The 16,226-nt window shown below is 41.8% G+C and overlaps 4 protein-coding genes across 5 annotated transcripts; 2 read left to right on the top strand and 2 right to left on the bottom strand.

The window, feature by feature from the left end:
• Nucleotides 1–104: 104 nt before the first annotated feature.
• tmem109 (transmembrane protein 109) lies at nt 105–1,368 on the bottom strand. The gene is made up of 3 exons (XM_057034994.1): nt 1,078–1,368; nt 665–767; nt 105–580 (listed from the first exon to the last, which is right to left on the bottom strand). Exons 1-3 carry the CDS (start codon nt 1,351–1,353, stop codon nt 207–209), a joined length of 753 nt encoding a protein of 250 aa, XP_056890974.1. The 5' UTR covers nt 1,354–1,368; the 3' UTR covers nt 105–206.
• Nucleotides 1,369–1,772: 404 nt separating this feature from the next.
• Nucleotides 1,773–5,799, bottom strand: tmem176 (transmembrane protein 176). The gene is made up of 7 exons (XM_057034995.1): nt 5,522–5,799; nt 5,115–5,243; nt 4,845–4,955; nt 4,654–4,710; nt 3,546–3,692; nt 2,231–2,347; nt 1,773–2,107 (listed from the first exon to the last, which is right to left on the bottom strand). The coding sequence occupies exons 2-7, from the start codon at nt 5,238–5,240 to the stop codon at nt 2,054–2,056; spliced, it is 612 nt and encodes a 203-aa protein (XP_056890975.1). The 5' UTR covers nt 5,241–5,243; nt 5,522–5,799; the 3' UTR covers nt 1,773–2,053.
• On the top strand, nt 5,573–8,604 carry si:dkey-9i23.16 (uncharacterized protein LOC571915 homolog). The gene is made up of 7 exons (XM_057034998.1): nt 5,573–5,591; nt 5,733–5,838; nt 7,060–7,141; nt 7,227–7,337; nt 7,483–7,539; nt 7,801–7,977; nt 8,083–8,604. The coding sequence occupies exons 3-7, from the start codon at nt 7,064–7,066 to the stop codon at nt 8,188–8,190; spliced, it is 531 nt and encodes a 176-aa protein (XP_056890978.1). The 5' UTR covers nt 5,573–5,591; nt 5,733–5,838; nt 7,060–7,063; the 3' UTR covers nt 8,191–8,604.
• A 1,473-nt stretch (nt 8,605–10,077) lies between these two features.
• vps37c (VPS37C subunit of ESCRT-I) lies at nt 10,078–15,902 on the top strand. 2 transcript variants are annotated; one of them, XR_008951084.1, is made up of 6 exons: nt 10,078–10,610; nt 10,962–11,071; nt 11,884–12,055; nt 12,822–12,904; nt 13,319–14,092; nt 15,257–15,902. XR_008951084.1 is itself a non-coding variant. In XM_057036298.1 (5 exons), exons 2-5 carry the CDS (start codon nt 10,979–10,981, stop codon nt 14,030–14,032), a joined length of 1,062 nt encoding a protein of 353 aa, XP_056892278.1. In that variant the 5' UTR covers nt 10,078–10,610; nt 10,962–10,978; the 3' UTR covers nt 14,033–15,902. The 2 variants fall into 2 exon arrangements, 1 of the variants encoding a protein (XP_056892278.1); XM_057036298.1 differs by having other exon boundaries at nt 13,319–15,902.
• The last annotated feature ends 324 nt before the right edge of the window (nt 15,903–16,226 follow it).

Raw genomic sequence — 16,226 nt, 5'->3', positions numbered from 1 at the left:
TGGTACTGGCGAGGAATGGAAAAGTTAGCAGTGGAAGTCAAGACATCATCTATGAAGGTTTTTAGCAGAAGCTAAACCATTAGTCCAAACACAGAAAAAAGAAGTCATCTCACTGAGAATTTATTTTGGTAAAAGAAAATCGATCAAATCATCACAACAAAAAATACCGCAGACATGTAAAACAAGCAGCAGCTGCCTGATCAGCGTTACTCATCTCTCCTTCTCCACCTCTCCATCTCTCTCAGCCGGTTCTCCAGGATCATCACCTGCTCCTCCAACTGAGATGTCTTATCAGTCACATTTGTGCCCCCTGAGGGTCCAACACCCAACAGGAAACAGACCAGCACCAGAACGCCCATTCGGATGGCTATGGTCTCTGTAGCCACGCTGCGGTCACTCAGGATGTAGACAAAACAGGCTAAAGCTGCACTGACTTTCAGAAGCCAGAAGGCCTGTCTCAGAGTCTTGGTCACCAGGTGAAACGCGAGCGAGAGCATCCAATAACCGATGAGAGCAGTCAGCACCCACTGGGTGACAAAGACCAGACCTTCGGGGGTGACTTCATGGATGGGAATGTCCACTGTGGAAATAAGAAAAGATAGGTAACATATTACAGAGAGAGAGATGGTTGGATGTGAGGGAGGGAGGGTTGAATGGAAGCTACCTTGAATCCCAGCAGTCTGGAGGAAATGTGAAACATACTGGAGAAGAACATTTAGACCTGCAGCCACATTTTCTGCCACAGAAGCCAGAACCAGAGAGAAGGCCTGGGGAGGAGTGCAGGTCACTTGACTTCCTTTCGCAAATATCAACATATTAATGAGGCTTTAATGAAAGAAATTAAACAAGTAGGAATAACTCCAAACAAAGAGTTATGTACGAAATATGTTTTCAGGTCCACATAAAGGTGCGTCCATAGTTGCCCCTTTTGAACAGCTTGTGTTAAATTGTTTCTACTTTATGGAACTCAGTCTTTATACATGGAAAAATATGAATGAAAAAAATTAACACAAACTTAAAGGCTTGTTTCCAGTCGTTTATGTAAGTGTACAATTCTGTAATCCTGCCATAACTCACCTTGGACACCGACAGTACGGTTTGCTTTCCGGCCAACTTGCCCAAGTAACCCTTTCCGTCTTCGACCAACTCATTCAGGGCCGCTTGGAGCTCCAGGATCAAACCGGACCGACTCTCCGGACCTCTCTCTGCCGACACGCAGATTAAGGCCGCGATGAGAACCCAAAGGCCCCGTCTTACCCAGGAGAAAGCCATGATCTGCTCATGGATTTGCAGCGGTGATGAAAAGTTCCTTCCATACAGGATGTGGTCACGGGGACAAACTTTGGAGCGCATGACAGATCGGCAAACGTCCGCCCCCTGCTGGCTCTCGTGGGTAATAACTGACTCGTTGGTGTTGCGAAAATATACCTATTCCAGAAGTTATTGGTTATTGCACATTGGTGGGTGGATTCCATATGTACCTTCATTAATACATTCAATGAACACTCCTAATGATAGTTAGACATTCATTACCCTGAAGAATAAATCTATTTGTAAAAAGTGCTAATATGACTTCAAGTGCTAGATCAAAAGAGATAGTACGATTTGTATAGGCTCTGTATAGTATCATTTGGGTGAACAAAATAAAAGCTAATGCTCATAGGTACAGTAGAAATGTGTTCCACAAGCAGTCACACATGCATACTGTATAAATGCAGAAATATATGATTAGAAATTATTCTTCATCTTAGAAATGAAAAATGAAATTAATGTGTGTTTTTAGCATTTTTCAATTTATTATAGGCCAGTTATACAGACACATTAATATGATTCATATTCTCTAATCCATTGATGCAAATATCTGTTATATCAAAATATTTGCATAGTTCCATAGATAACAAAGATATATGGAGTTGATCTGTTACACCACATTCAAGATCATGTTTATTACTTAAAACATTGTTCACTATCATTAAATCAATGTATAAACACGATCATATAGACGATTCTATGACACAAAACACAACGATGATGTAAATTCCAAGACAACAGCTCAGTTCAAGGGATCAGTACTTTGTGTGGAGGATGGAACAGCTTGAGTGAGCATCTAGAAAAACAGAAAATCATCAGCATACGTCATCGAATGCACTCAGAAACATGTAAAAGCCACATGACCTGATGGCTCTTCAGTGTTTATAAATAAAAGTTGTTTGAAAAAAAAAATTCTTACATTATACTGTGCAAAGCTGTGTCTCCGCTTGAAGAGGAGGCCACAGAGGACGAGGGAGACGACTGTCTCAGCCAATGTGAAGACACATAGGGACCATTTGACTCCCCTGCTGAGCTTCTGTGGAAACAGCAACCAGCAACATTGACTCATACTAGTGCTGGGGGCAAAAAAGACTTCTGATGCCACAGGATGCCAAATAGCATAACGATCAGAGTGGCTTTAAAGCAGGAGATATAAGTAGCCAGGATGTGCTGTGATCTGTGGTTGGACAATGGATGCGAGGTGTCCTGGGCTTTTAATCAGCTGTTCTTCAATCAATCAATCTTTATTTATATAGCGTCTGTTACAATCAAAATTGTTTCTAGGTGCTTTACAGAACCCCAGGGCCTGACCCCCAACAAGCAACAGTGGCAAGGAAAAACTCCCCTTTAACAGGAAGAAACCTTGAACGGGACTAGGCTCATGTAGGGGGACCCTCCTGCTGATGGCCGGCTGGGTAGAGAGAGAGGAGAAGGGGGGAGGATAGGCAGAGATCGAGCAAGTACATTAACTATGACAAACTGCTGGTATAAGAGTTGAGTGGGTCAGCAGGGTTGGCCCACTGAAGACTAAAGGCGAGCATCTATTTTACACTATTTCTTACATTTCAACAATATACAGTAGTCCATTCTCTCCTGTAGATAAATAAGGTTCCCCTTGTGCTCCCTGTGTCTGAACAGAGAAACAGCTGGAAATAGATAACAGTTACTTTTTTCTTGTGGTAATGGCAATATTTGGACAAAATATGAGCCTAAAATACAGAGAAGCACCTTGAATTTTTTTTCCCCACTATATAAAGGCCTTGTCTTATCAGAGCATAAGCATAACAGTAAAACACTTGTTTCCAAGATGCAGTTCAAGGATATATTTCCAACTTTGCCTGTAGCAGCGTGATGGAAAAAGTGAAATAATAATAGGAATATTATATATGACTGATCCTTTGAGTTGTTAGCAGTAAAACAATCCTGTCTTCTTGTAACAATCAGGCTTTGACTGGATGAGCTAAACTAGGATACAAAGAGCAGTTCCCATTTCTAATTTGTTATTATGATGAATAGTTTGTTATAACAATGCATAAAAAGCAGTCATACATATAAACAGTCCTTATACTGTATGAATAAAAAAAGAAACGTTAATAGCCCACTGAATTATGTACAAGCAAAATACATATCCAGTAAGTAAATGGTGATGGTGTGTGTGATTTTGTACATGTTTAACACAAATAATCTTTAAAATCCTGCTTTCATTGTACAACAGTAATAAATAGTGTACTGACTACGGCATAATATTGGTCATCACAGGCGTCATACGGGAGCTTGACACAAGGCACTTCAGGGTTCCTGATCAAGTCCACAGAATACAGGACCACAGCCACCACTGAGAGCACAGCAGACACCAAACTGGTCATCAAACAGGTTCCCAGCTGCAGAAACACAAACACCATCATCATAACGGGAACGTGTGAGTCGTGGCCATTTTAGCGACATGTAAAAGGAAGCCTGGCGGTTCGATGGATGGCTCAGCGATGTGGAATTTATAGAAGCCGTCAGTAAGTGATGTACGTTGCTGGTCACGTTGGCTGTGGAGAAACGATGCTAGCATCAGTCGCTGGACTGCTGGGTTACACTGGTCTTGGTGTGTTGACTTTAATTTATTCAATAGGTGTGGTGTGGTTCAAATGGTGCAAGGATGACTTTTATCAAAATACCATGTAAAATGACATGGGAAAGTATATTATATTATCATAAATTACATTTTTTTGTAAAGTGACTTACAAACCTACAAAACTGACTTTCCAGTGTGTGATGATGACAATGATGATAACGATGGCGAAGATGATAACAGCCATCTCAAGAGTGTATAACGGTACTTATTTCTCAACATATTGATCATCATATGGACATTTTGAGGAAAGCCTTCAACCTTCAGCCTTCAATCCTTGTAAGTTCAACGGACAACGTCCCTCTGGAACTTCAAATGCCACCACTTTAATGATTTGTATGTCCTGAACATTTCATTACAATCTGTTGATAACTTTTTGATTACTGACAATCAGAAAGACATACATTAACTATTGTGCCACCTTGCTGGATTTATTTGTTTCTGTAATGTAATGAAAAGAAGAGTTTAAACCTTTGAACTGAATTGATAGTATTTTCCTCTGCTGCCAAAATTCAGTTAATAAGATACGCTGCAGCTAATATTAAACAACTAGAAAGCCAAATGAGACGTTTGAAGATACATTTGAAACCAAGTAAACAGGCACAAAAGTTTCATTTCTTCAGACAGATGACATCAGCAGGAACCAGAGAATGAGGAAAGGGGTGTTGAGTTGGTGTTGTGTAATGCTGTTCATGGGAAGCTTCTTGTGTGTTCCTACTTACTATCTTCATATTGCAGTGTTTGTCCAAGATGATCCCAGATATTCCAGCTGTTAAAAACTAGGAGACGCAGAAAGACACACAACCACAATGGAAATCACCCATTGAAACTCAATAAGAAAGCATCAAAACACAAATCAAGCAATGTTAATGTAGACTGGATTCTCTGATATGGCTCTATTATATTACAATACCGCCAGGCCACTCCACCAGGGGACCAGGAGCCTAACCACCTCCGTGACCTCTGTGAGGTGTAATGGAATCGAGTAGGACATGACCATTAGCCCCAGCATCAGCTGGGTTACCTGTCTCACACAGACAAAGAGAGAATGAGGATAAATGTGTGTTTAATGTACAAACACATTCAAAGCAACGTTTTTGATCTTATCATGTAAAGATCAATGTTTGTTAACAGTCAATTAAGTTAATGTGTCACCCACAGGACATTCTTTCTGCCTGCTCACCCCTAAACATTTGGGCTCCCCTTTCTGAATGGCAGCTCTTAGAGCTTGTTGTCTGTCTACGAGCTTGGTAGTGTTCACATCCTCCAACATGTGCACCTTCAGATCCCTGGAAACTGCCACAGCCATCTCCTGCAGACGACAGCGGCAGGAGTTAGTTCACACCCCCAAAAACTTCAGGAACGCAACCCTGCCCTTCCCCCAGAGACTACTCTACAGCCCCAGCTAATGATGTCCAACTACTTGATTAAAAAAAACAAAAACCCATTTATTTCATTTGCTACACTGTTTTGCAAATGAGCAGAACTCCAGTTGTAATTTGGATTTTTAGTTTTAAGAGTAGCCTCACACACTCATACACTCGTATTTCCCTCAGATTGGGTTTAAAGGGTGATGAAAAGGATCCCTACCGGTTTGCCTGTCTGGAAAATGTGTCCGTGAAAAGTTTTGACCTCCCCCTGGATCACGGCTGATTTGAAGGTGCCTCCCGCGACTCACTTTGCTCTGCTCAGCAAATCTGCCTGTTACAAACAAAGTTTTTTGTATCTGCGTGAGATCCCCAGAGCTCCTCCTCTTCCCGTCGTGCTTTAATTTCCAAAATTCAGCTTTTTTTGTTTTCAGCCATTACAGGTTGATGTGAAGGACAGCAGCTTTCCGTCTGAGAAAGTCAGAGACATCCAATCTCTCCACTTCAGAGACGTCTCTGGGGCTCACCGTCTCACCAAAGGTTAGTAAGCCGCTCCTCTCATGTGAATTGCTTGGGTATTTTAGGACTGTGGCTCAATTTTATTTCCATTGGACCAGATCCAGGCGAAAAATAATCATTGTTTTGTGTATGTTTTCTTGCTGCGTTCATGCTATCATCAAATCTTGGCATGTGTGTTGCCGTGATTCCTAAAAAACCCAGTGCAACATGTCACTGAGTGGAAAGAGAGAAGACATCTTCGTTTTAGATATAAGACAAAATCCACAATAAACCATAAAATTATCAAATGGATAAAATAGTGTTTGTATTATTGCATTTTGCTAGTCGCCCCCTGCATCCCTCCTCCTCCTCCTCCTCCTCCTCCTCCTCCTCCTCCTCCTCCTCCTCCTTCCGCTTCCCTCAGATTGTCACCACATCTGCTTCTCATCTTGCTGCATTCCTCCTTTTGTCAGAGGACCCTGACATTTGGTTTTGATGAACTAACACAATCTCCACTTCCGCTGTTTCGCAACTTCGTTATTTTGCCCGCACGCACAAGCCTAGAGAGCGGCTGTTCATCCCAGCATGATTCCCGCTTGTTCTGGCCCCTTTGGCAACGTGATCATGACTCATTCATCCCTTGTTTATGAACACAACTCCATTTCTCTGGACTCTTGTGTGTCCGTTTACAACGTGTTCCACGTGATAGCTTAAACTGTGAACCATAAAAAAGGAATACGTTTTTTGGTAGTTTTTTTGAACATCGTACCTGCACTAAAGTATTGACGTACGTCACACTGCATTAGTGGCCTGGGTAGACTTCATTTTTATAATTTGGAATAAACAAACAAAAATTATTTACTAAATGTTTGTGTTGAGCTACTACTGAATAGTGCACTGCCCAGAATCTGTGTTATAAATTACTGGAGAATGTAAAGAGCCGTGATTCTGGGCCATAAATAAATTGTCCCTGATTTTCTTCTGTACTTCCATTCATCTGATCTCATCCCGACTCTGTGGAAGCAGTTTATGGAAAGCCAAATGCATTCCAAGGATCCAGAAGACAACAAATGTATTGAAGTCAGCTTCCGGCTTCTCAGTTCCTCACAAGACTGTGCTGTCGCCACCGAACACTTCACCACGCTATGTCAGATCGCTCCTTAAACACCCCATTAACGGCACACTTCCCCTCTTCGCTCTTTGCTTCAACTTAAACCTTGTACAAATTGAGTTGGGCACTTAAATATTTATTCTCTTTTGCAGCGCTATGTCCTCTGAGGAGGTGCCAGTGGGGGGGCCCAGGTTACATCGCCTCTTCCCCTGGTTTGATCCTGAAAGTGCTGCAGTGAGCTCAACTCGCCGAGAATCAAGAATCCCCATATTAAGAGGCATTTGTCTGACTGTGGCGTTGCTTCCTTGTTTGTGCACAGGTGGTCACCATACTGCTGGGGCTGTTCCAGGTGCTAATGTCAGCCCTGCTGGTCTACACCGACACAACTCTGCCAAAGATCTTCATCCTGCCACTCCTTTTAGGGATTTTAGTATGTCTCATTTTATTCTCCTCAAGTGTCATAAAACATTTAATCAACACAAAGCAGCTTAAAATGTAAAACCCGCTACTCTTGTGTATGTGTGTGTGTGTGTGTGTGTGTGTGTGTGTGTGTGTGTGTGTGTGTGTGTGTACAGATTATGGCAGGGGGATCCCTCACCATGGCCAATGAGAGGAATCCCAGTAGATCACTGGTATGTTCCCATAACAACCTGAAACAAAGAATAATGGAAGATTTATAAAACTGTTGCATAGGTCTCAACACATTCCTCAATTTAACATTTAATTTAAAGGGACCTAAACAAGTCCATTAAGGAACTATTTGTTACTACCAACCATGTTATACTGAGTGGATCACCTGAGTGCCAGTGAAAGTATCTTTTTTGTTTGAGTTAGATGTTTTTAAGTTTAATATGATGGCAGATGACATGAGAAATGTGTCGACCTCAACACAGCTTCAGCAATGCGCGAGCAGCAATGTAGCCGGCCTGGTGGGGGCGCTGTTGGCTTTCTGCCTCTACTGCTACAGCCTAAGCGTGTTGCCAAAGGCCACGTGTCCGCTGCCCCCAACTCCCAGCTCCTACCATTACTATAGGTCAACGTATTTTGGATGTCCTTTGGAACTCATGGAGGTCAGTTGTCTTGCCCTCCGATCACTAACTTTTACTGTCTTGACTGGAGAAAACGTTGCCGAGGGAATAAGTGTGATGTGATGTGATGTGATGTCACCCCTGCAGGCCTACACCTGGAGCATCATCATGCTGCTGTTGCTCTACAACAGTGGGGCCATCTTCCTCCATGGATTCCTGTCCCTGTCGGCCATCAAAACATTGAAAGCAACATGAATCACGTCTGTGGATTCACTAGTCAACAAATGTATTGGCATAATTTGTTGGATAGTTATATGATGGATGGCTGGTAAGGCTGGCAAGGGGCCTTGTCAGTGAGGGAAAGCATATGTAGTTCACTTTGTTTTTCTGAATAATAATGAGAGGTGGTAATAATGCATATTTACATGTATAATCTCAAGTAAAGGAATATATTTTAAATATTTTTCAATGCCTATTAATTACCAGTATTTTCCCTGCAGTCTGAAAATACTTCCTGTATTTCACAGTTTTGGAAGCACATTAGTGCACTTTGTTTTCATTTGATAGTAATTCAAAATTTAGGACATTAATGATATACAAATTAGTGTGCCAGGCACGTTTTTGATCATTCAAATACTAATAAATAAAACCTCCCTGTGACATCTTGGAGCTAGTTTCTCATTTTACATTTATTTTATCGCCAGCTTGACACATTCAACAAGATGTACTATTCTGTCTTCATCTTGTACATGAAAGACAGGATTTTTTCTCAAGCAGAAATAAGAGCAAACATTGTTTAAAGATCAAAAACACACAATATTTCAAGTGCAAAGGTTCAAAGGAGCTTTGGTTGTTATAAAGCATCATAGATTATGACAAACTCACAAGGTGTTTGGACAGCCAGCAACTGCAGAAATATCAAAAAACATAAGCCCAACGTTACTGGCATTGATTAGGACTACTTTTAAAGATCGGCTTGTTGCAAGTAAACGCCACTTACATCTCACAGCTTTAACACCCGAACTCTTCCTATTGTGTTCTGACCGACACCGTATCCAAATCTGCAGTCCTGTCACAACATCCTGAGCCCAAATATCTCCAGATCTGCATGAAATTTAAACACTTAGGCAAATTGTGGGTGGGAAGAAAAATGTTTTGGGGAACCCTAAAAACCCTGTGGACTGCAGAATATAATTTCTTTAGAATATTTTTAAAATTTTCAATATAAGTAGTGAAAGATTATAAGTAAACATCATTAGTTATACTGTGAGAGCTGTGCTACTGTTGTTGACTATGACTGCAGCTATTATAACTAGTCAAAGACACATTGATATTTGTCCACTACAGAACTATGACTAATTCCTGATCCTATCCATTTGGGGCAATCCCATAGAGAATCTTTTCACCAGTCTGGTTTGAGAGTCATACAATTGCGTGTTTACTAGGGCCTAGGTTTAATGCTGCATGCCCTTTGAAGCCTAACCCTTTGGATTTATCCTGGATTGGATAAATAGATGAAAGGATGATTCTAGCTTAAGACCCACAGAGGCTGCCCAGGAGACATGACAGAACCAACCCCAACATTATCTTTGCAGTTCTGAAGTGACACCGTCCAGAAGAAAACACGATTTGTGCGCACCTTGCACTTAGTGTTAGTCAATAACTTCAGTTCATTAAATTCAGGTTTTGGTCAACTGTCAAAAATGCATCTATATCAGGGATCTATATATGTATATATATATATATTATATATATATATATATATATATATATATAATATATATATATATATATATATATATGGGGGGTGCTGACCCTGTAGAATTTATAGGCTCCACCTAAAACTTTGACTGTACAGACTACCTAATGTACAGTAAAAGTATTATACATAGAGCCAATGTCATGAACACAATGGGTACCCAGAAAATAGAGGGATGTGATATTTTCTAAATTAAAGCATATTTAGCTGCTGAATACGTCACGGTCAAACTGAGAGACGTTCTAAGTTTATTACGGAAGTGCAGCTGCTTGAACATAACCGTCACATAGGAGTCCCCTTGTGTCAGCTGATCTGCGGACCATACCATTACTCGTCCCTTTTAAGGGCCGCAGTTAAAACACTGTACTTTGGCCATTGCACCCCTATTATACACTACAGTGTGGACGGTTCTTAAAATGGCGGCGATATCTTTCTAAATGGTGTAAAACTTTCCTATTTTTAATTTCCTAATGTGCACGTTCTGGGTAGATTTAGTACCAACAGGTGCATTTTAACCAGAGCATTAAACCCCATCGAAAATTTCTGTTGCTGCTGTTGGTCTGGACGAGGCAGAAGCTTCCGGGATTCCGTTTTTAGTAGCTCAATGCTGGGGCTTTCCTCGAAGTTGACGACGGCTAACTGCGTGACATTGTCTTCCCATCGACTGTTTTGGTCATCGGCTCGCTTGGAATCCGCCAACGTCACGCCGAATTGGAGGTTGACAGAACCGTCAAGCTAAGCTAACCAGGTCGCCGACAATTACAAAGGGGCGTTCGGCTTCTCGATCATTCAGATTCCGTCAAGGCGTACCGAGGATTGGGGGGCTGCGTGTCAAGTTGGCTTAGCTGAATTAAATAGGTGGTGTTGGATGTCACCAGCCGTCGGTATCAGCCGGTCTTTGGTTTGCTAGCGTCTTGTAAGTATCCTTGCTCGTTTCTTTGCGTTTCGCTTGAACGGCTTATTCTGTGTTCCTTTTCATGCGGCCCCACGGTGAATCTGTTGAACACTGCTCGGTGTTTCCTTTGACTTTTAACAACACTAATGTTATAAACGTGTTACGCCTGCTTATGCTGATGAAATTCACCCAGTTAGCTCGAACGTGGTTATTTAATAAACACGGTAGCAGCTGTTGGAAGTTTACAGTGTGTGTTACGTTTAGTAGTTTAGCAATACTGACTTAAGTGAAAACATGCCTGCGATTGTTAACTTTAGGGGGCTAAACATTGTTTTTACCATGTCGCTTTCCTGGTTCCTGTTTGACTGACAGTCATCCTGGCAAATCAAATGGATAAGCTTCAGGACCTGAGCCAATCAGAGCTGCAGGAGCTCCTGGACAACCCCGAGAGGGTGGAGTCTATGGCGCTGGAGTCTGACGAGGTAAAGTCATGTCATGACTGCTGGAAAACATCTACAGACAGCAAATCCCAGTTAAACAATCTAGAACTTCCACATGTCCTTTACACTGTTCAACCACACAAGGCAATGCTTGGGAAATGCACTGTAGGTTTGTATGTTTACATGCAAAGAGCTAGTTTTAATTTACTTTTGATATCATCTTTTTCTCCTTGCACTTAATGTTACCTTTTAATTGTAGTAAACATGTTCATTTCAGTTGTATTTTAGATGCCCACAACAGCAAATAAAAATCTATGTTTAGGCAATAAGATATAGGACCCTCATGCAGTTTTACAAACGACTAATAATATGACAGCCAACAACAGACAGATGAGTCCAGAACATTTGATATGTATACGCTAGAGACAAGAGGCAAGCCAAGTACAGAAAGCTTAATCTAGAGCAGTTTTAAGAATAACTGAATAAAATAAATCAACAAAATACCAAACCAGCAGATTGTAGAATTATGGATTGGCATAGGCATCCAGTGCTCAGCATTTCGGCTCTTGAACCAAATATCATTCATTTAGGGAGGTCGAATTGACTCCTTTTAGTCATGTAGAAAGTGCAGTTTAATTAGTATCATTTAGCTGAAACAAATGCCAAGTTTACTGCTTTGGGTAAAGAGGAACTGTTAATGTCTGATAAATGCACAATTCCTGCTACTAATGCAAGCCCCCAAGCGGAAATTGGTTATCACCGGGGCTCCCCGGTTGCTCAGTTCCTCAAACTTGAATTAGGTTGCAGAAATGATTATAGCATTATTTAGGAAATGTACATCTTGTTCCATTTAGATCCAGAATATTCAGCTCGAGAGAGAGATGGCCCTGGCCTCAAATCGCAGTCTAGCCGAACAAAATCTGGACATGAAGCCTCGTTTGGAGTCACAGAAGGAGGTGCTGGTGGAAAGATATGCTCAGCTGCAGTCTGTCAGAGAGACCTATCGGAATCACTGTTCCCTCAGAGGTAGGACCTGATGGATGTAGATCGGTCTGAGCTGTAACCTGTAATTTCATCTTATTCCTGATTTTGAATTGAGTGTTCTCTTCTACAGAGTCCTTCATACTTTACTGTGTGTTAATCTTTACTGGTTATCAGTTTCTGGAATTCTTTTGTATTATTACCGGTACATATAATCCGGCTATGAAAGTAAAGGTAAAAATAAAACTATTCTTGTGTATAACTATGGACACATTTTATCCTGAACTCCTATTTCAGTAAGAGCCAATAAAATGACAAAAAAAAGGTTTAGGGGCTTAATAGTCATTTTTAATTACTGTAGCATGATCTCGGGGACTGATTTTTTTTTTAAAGGAAACGTGTGTCGAGGACCTCCATCTGGAAAGTATCCTCCCAGCATCATGCAGATAAATGCATTTAAACGCTTGTTAACTTTGCTATGGCACATAGCAACAACCACACGGTTTTGAAATGAAATGATGAGAAGATCAAGACCTGTAAGGAGGGAGGAAAGATGATTGAAACCTACATTAGTGAAATGACAGTGCAGGAAAAACTGGAGATTGATATCATCACCATGTTCTAATACTAAATGCTGCCAGATTACCGGCCAGTATCGGAAAATGCTGACCTAGATGTAAAGCGACTGTAGTGTTCATGTGCCATCTACAGTAATTGGAAGAGCAAAAAGAAAAATTATCCAAATATCATAAGCGGTTTCTCATCAGTGTGTAGAAAAACATTTTTGCATGTTTTCCCCCTCTCCTCGCAGATGGAATGGCTGGTCAGGTGTCTCCAGAAGCATTATTCTCCAGACTTCAGGCAGAGGGTAGCAAAACAGAAGCGGAGTCAGAGGTGAGAGCACAGAACATACACACTGGCTATTTTAGGCCCCATTTTCTGATGAAAATGGGGAACTTCTGTCACATTTTGGCTGTATGGTTATGTGGAAATAGCATTTTTAACCCTTGAACACGAGTGGAAACTTTTAATAACGCCCTAACCTCTGTTTTCCCTGTAATAGAAGGGTACAATCATTTGGGCATTATTGATTAATAGTCCAATGTATTTTGTGCTGCCATTAAAGGAGTTAATATTCCCTATTAGCTTGTTGGAATTGGAATCTTTCCAGTGACATATTTTATGACCAAACAAACAATAGAAAAACAAGTTAACTCAACCAACCTGTAGCCTTACAGTGGCTTATTTGTGTTTAGAAGTCCTTTTTCATCAACATGTACAGTATTCAGGCATATCTGTGTGTTTCAGGCCCTGGCTGATGAGTATCTGGAAGGTTTGCTGCCATTGGACTCCTTCCTTGACCATTTCCTTTCCCTCCGTTCCCTTGCTCATAAAAGACGCGTGCGGATAGAGAAACTCCAGGAGATGCTTCGACAAAAATCTGAGGGTAACCCCAATGCCATGGCGACGTCGACAAGCATTAACCAAGACCCCTCCTCCACGCCATCGCCATGGAATCAGCCGCCAAGGACAACTACAACAAGTCAACAGCAACCAAACTCCAATTCTCAGTCCTCCAGCTATCCGGACACCATGCAGCCCACCCCATCTGCAGGGGGCTGCTCCGGCCTCCCGTACTCCCCCTACCCCGCAGCTGCCCCAAACCCAACTCCCGTGGCTGCAGGCTCTGGTCCGCCCAACCCCCCATCACAGTTCCCACCATACCCAGGATCTGGTTCCCCTTTTTCCCCTGCAGGGAGCTACTCCGGTCCCCGGCCTGCTTTTGGGCCCGTAGCTTCGTCCGTATGCCCTTACCCAACCCAGCCCTCCTTCCCTTCCCCTCAACCACAGTCTGCCTTTGGCCAGTACACCCCCGTCAACCCCCAGAGTGGCTCAGTGGCCTACCCAGCTTCCTACAATTATGGCGGCTACAGCTACCCAACCAGGCCTGCCTACTCCAGCTCACAGTCTCCTCCTGGGAGGTTCAGACCAGGATATGGCGTGCCGCAGCCCTACTCCTGAAAACCCCACTGCTCATTCACCTTCTCATCCTCCACAAGAGGAGGACAGGGGAAACAAGAGGTTTCTTGCTTTACTTCTCTTTGCACTATCTTTGAACATCTCTCATTTCGTTCTCTCTTTCCTCCCCCCAACACTCACCCACCCATACTAGTCTCAGGTTGTGTCAAAATGTAAAAGTGCTCGTATCTCCATTTGCTCCCTCCCTCCCCTCCTCCATTTCCAGGTGTGTATGTGTGTATAGCTATTTGGCAATCAGAAACTTCTCGTAAACACACAAGTGCACTCTGTCTGATGACAACTACACAAAGAAATCAGTATTTGAAACTCTACATCAGTGTCTGGTAGCTGTTATAACACGTAACGTAAGAGCACAGCCTGCAGAAGACGGCCCGCGTTGTCGACCATCCCGATTGCGATATGTCGCTCCCTTCTTAGAAGCTTTGTTCCAAACATGAATGAGATGAGTTGCAGGAAGCTTTCTTCGTGCGTCAATGCAGAAGTGTACCACTACACCCTAGAAACCTCCACCCTCATCCTGCTGATCGATCATCTTTTTAATGTCGAGGTTGCCCGCTGCGTCGAAACATTTTCAGCAAATAGACTGTAATAAGGGGTGGAGTTTTCTCCTCTATATCCTGAACACAATGTTTAAAATAATGCAATTAAATTCAAACACTTTATTTCTTTAAACGAGTGTAGATGGATCCTGAGAGTTTTATCAATATATGCAAGTTACATTGAGACAGTATATGGAATTAGCGCTCAGAGCAGCAGAATGACGTCAACCGTGGGAAGCGTATTTAGAGACGATGATACCTACTGGAGTCTCTGTCACCCACATCACAGCTATCCTGACCACCTCTCTATCCCTCCACTCCTCTGTGTCGCTTCATCCAACAAGAACTGCCAGTCAAAGACCTCCAGAACTAGACGAAAATAGTTTTTATCGGTCTCACGGACTAAACATGGACATGTATTGTAAAGTGGAGTGGAATGACCATATAAAGCTTCCATATACCATATAAAGTTCTGTATCAAGTTTAACTCTAGTCAATGAAATTCAATGTTGGTAATTTAAGAATGACTTGTGTAATATAACAAAGTTGATGCCACCTTCTAAATCTGACTTTCATCATGGTTAATCTTGTCCTCCCAGACGGTTTTATTAACATTTTATACATGTATTTATAAATTTGATAATTTATAAATACATTTATCTCCCAGTTCAAGTGTCATCAGTTGGACGGGTGGGCTGGATCGACGAGCGGGACATCCGAGGTGCTACAGTGATGTCAGAAACTACAGTGCTGATTTTATCACATGTATTTATTGTAAATTCAATGTGTTGCTTTCAACTTGGGGAAAAAAAATCAAACAGGTATCTTTCACAAATATCGTAAGGCTGTCAGCATTCTGAGGGGAAAAAAGGGAATTATTCTTCAAATCTTTTTCTTTCAATCTCACAATTACTACTTTCACACTGTTGCATTGCTTTCAGTTATTGTGGGCTGTATGTGCATCGATAGCTGGACTAATTTATGTTTTCAAAAAGTATTCAATGAACACAGTAAATTAAATGGTGGTAGTTGTGATGACGATGATAATGATGGCTAAAATATATATTGAAAAAAACATGATTGCAAACATGAAATTGCAAAGACGTTTGATCGTGTGCATTAAAAAATCTGTTCGCAACACTGACACCCAATGGTTAAGATGGGTACTGCAGTCTAAATCACTGTCCGCTGTTCCTCTTCCTCCAAGCCAGCAGCTGTATGAGCGGTCACGATTGTGCTGAATGTACAAATGTTGAAACATGCCCATATCTCCTGAGTGCTTCGATGAATAAAATGAAGTTAGGCAACATTAACTGGTGCTCAGTGTTTAGAAACACGTTTCCTTTTCCAGCTTTTACCACTTGGTCATAAATTATACTGCTTTTATATTTAGCCTGGCCCCCTAGAGGCTACATTTAAATTGTAAAATAGGCTTTCTTTGGCCCACAAAGGAAAAATTACTTAATTTCACAAGCTGCCGAACCAGAATGACCAGAGTAGCTAAAGATGCTAACCACATAAACCTGAACAGACACTTTAGACCAGGAGTTCCTTAACAACTCTGACTTCACTGTTTACACACATAAATCCACCAGCCAGATTGTGTGAGTTCAGACGACGGCAGCATGATCGGCTTC

The sequence above is a fragment of the Takifugu flavidus genome, chromosome 6 (assembly GCF_003711565.1).
Source record: "Takifugu flavidus isolate HTHZ2018 chromosome 6, ASM371156v2, whole genome shotgun sequence".
Taxonomy (NCBI): Eukaryota; Metazoa; Chordata; class Actinopteri; order Tetraodontiformes; family Tetraodontidae; genus Takifugu; species Takifugu flavidus.
The sequence above is the reverse complement of the archived record's forward strand: the minus strand, read 5'-3'. Positions and strand labels throughout refer to the sequence as shown.